Genomic DNA, 1858 nt, shown 5'->3' with positions numbered 1-1858 from the left:
AAGACACTGAGAAAGGAGAGAAAGAAGAGAGAAAGAAGGAGGAGAGGGGAAATATGTGGAGGAGAGAGGTGAGGGGAAGTGAGAAAAGAGAAAGCAGGAGAGAGAGAGGGGGAAAGAGAAATTGAGAAAGACTGAGGTTGAGAGATTGATTCATCTTGATAAACAGCATCATGACCTTCATGGGAGCAATTAGCAGACCTGCTTATAGCTGGAAACCCAGCAGATAAGGTACTATTTAGAAGGTTTACACGAACATTTTATATTGAAAAGAATAAGAGTCCCAAATTTGGCTTTGCAAACATACAAGCTGTCATAATAGTAGGTTTTGCAGTCTTATCTTTGAGTTTAAAGACAAGATCTAGTTCTCCACTTAAGATATCACAGGCCTTAAGGCCTTTCTTGATTTCAATAAACTCAGGTGTCTGCTTAGGACTTTCTTCATGGCTTCTTTCACCTCTTTATTCCTCAAGCTATAGATGATGGGATTCAACATTGGGGTTATCACTCCATAAGACAGTCCAATGATCTCATCAGAAGTGTTTGTGTCCTTTGACTTGGGCTTCATATACATAAAAAGGGCTGAACCATAGAATAAGATAACCACAGTCAAGTGGGCTGAACAGGTGGAAAAAGCTTTCTTTCTCCCTTCAGCAGAATTAATCCTCAGGATGGAAGAGAGGATAAAAACATAGGAAATGAAAATTAACAGCAGAGGAATGATCAATAAAACAATACTTGCCACTGTCATGATAAACACATTCATGGAGATATCTGAACATATGAGTTTAAGAAGGGCCAAGATCTCACAGGTAATATGATCAATGACATTATTCCCACAGAAAGGCAGTATCATTGTCATGACTGTTTGCACTAAGGAGTTTAGGCAGCCTATGGTCCAGGACCAAGCGGCCATGTGCACATAAAGCACTTTGTTCATGATGATGGGGTACCTCAGTGGGTTGCAGATGGCCACATATCGATCATAGGCCATCACAGCCAGGAGGACACACTCAGTGGAGCCCAACCCCAGGGAGATAACCATCTGCAGAGCACAGCCAATTATGGAGATAGATTTTCTCCCAGACTTAAATATGATAAGCATTGGAGGAATGGACGATGATGTGTAGCAGATGTCCAAGAATGAGAGGTTCCCGAGGAAGAAGTACATGGGGGTGTGGAGGCGAGAATCCAGTATGCTGATGACAATGAGGAGGCTATTTCCCAGCAGAATTATCACATACATGATGAGGCAGAGCATGAACAGAACAAGCTGGATCTCTGGGTATTTGGAAAGTCCCACTAGAAAGAATTCAGTCACAGCTGAATAATTCCCCATCTTCATGTATCCATGTCACGTTCAGGGTTTCAAAAAGCACAAGATTCAGGGAAATTTAAATTTATAATGTTGAATTTTAGTACTTCTTCACTTCCAGTATTGTATTTGATTCTTGAAACACTCTTAAGAATCAAAAGAGGAAGGACATGGTATTAATTTTATTGATGATGGATGGTAGTGAGGCTTTGAGAAATCAAAAACATCTGACTACACAGCAGCATTTTCAAGGCTATTAATACTCCAAGAGTTTTACTGGGAAGTGCCCAATAAAATTTAGGACAAACTACTTTCAAATGTAGATATATAGGGATGTCTTTATTAATGGAAAAATTCAAATTAAAGCTGTTTTCTGATGAAGCAGTTCTCTTTATAAGATTATACAGATCTCACACCATAATAACCTGGATATAACATTAGTATTTATTTTTTTCAGAGTCTCAAATAACTAATAGTAAGCTGGAAAAAAAAAGCAATAATTATTTGTCAAGTTCTTCTTCAATTAACTTGAATAAAATCTGTTAG

The 1858-nt window shown here is 38.6% G+C and overlaps 1 protein-coding gene across 1 annotated transcript; it reads right to left on the bottom strand.

Moving 5' to 3' along the window:
• Positions 1 to 370: 370 nt before the first annotated feature.
• LOC144236141 (olfactory receptor 13D1-like) lies at positions 371 to 1342 on the bottom strand. The gene has a single exon (XM_077769756.1). The coding sequence runs from the start codon at positions 1340 to 1342 to the stop codon at positions 371 to 373; it is 972 nt and encodes a 323-aa protein (XP_077625882.1).
• Between the last annotated feature and the right edge of the window lie 516 nt (positions 1343 to 1858).

This window comes from Crocuta crocuta, unplaced genomic scaffold (genome assembly GCF_008692635.1).
Source record: "Crocuta crocuta isolate KB4526 unplaced genomic scaffold, BGI_CrCroc_1.0 scaffold95, whole genome shotgun sequence".
NCBI classification, from domain to species: Eukaryota; Metazoa; Chordata; class Mammalia; order Carnivora; family Hyaenidae; genus Crocuta; species Crocuta crocuta.
This window is presented reverse-complemented; position numbering and strand designations above follow the sequence as displayed.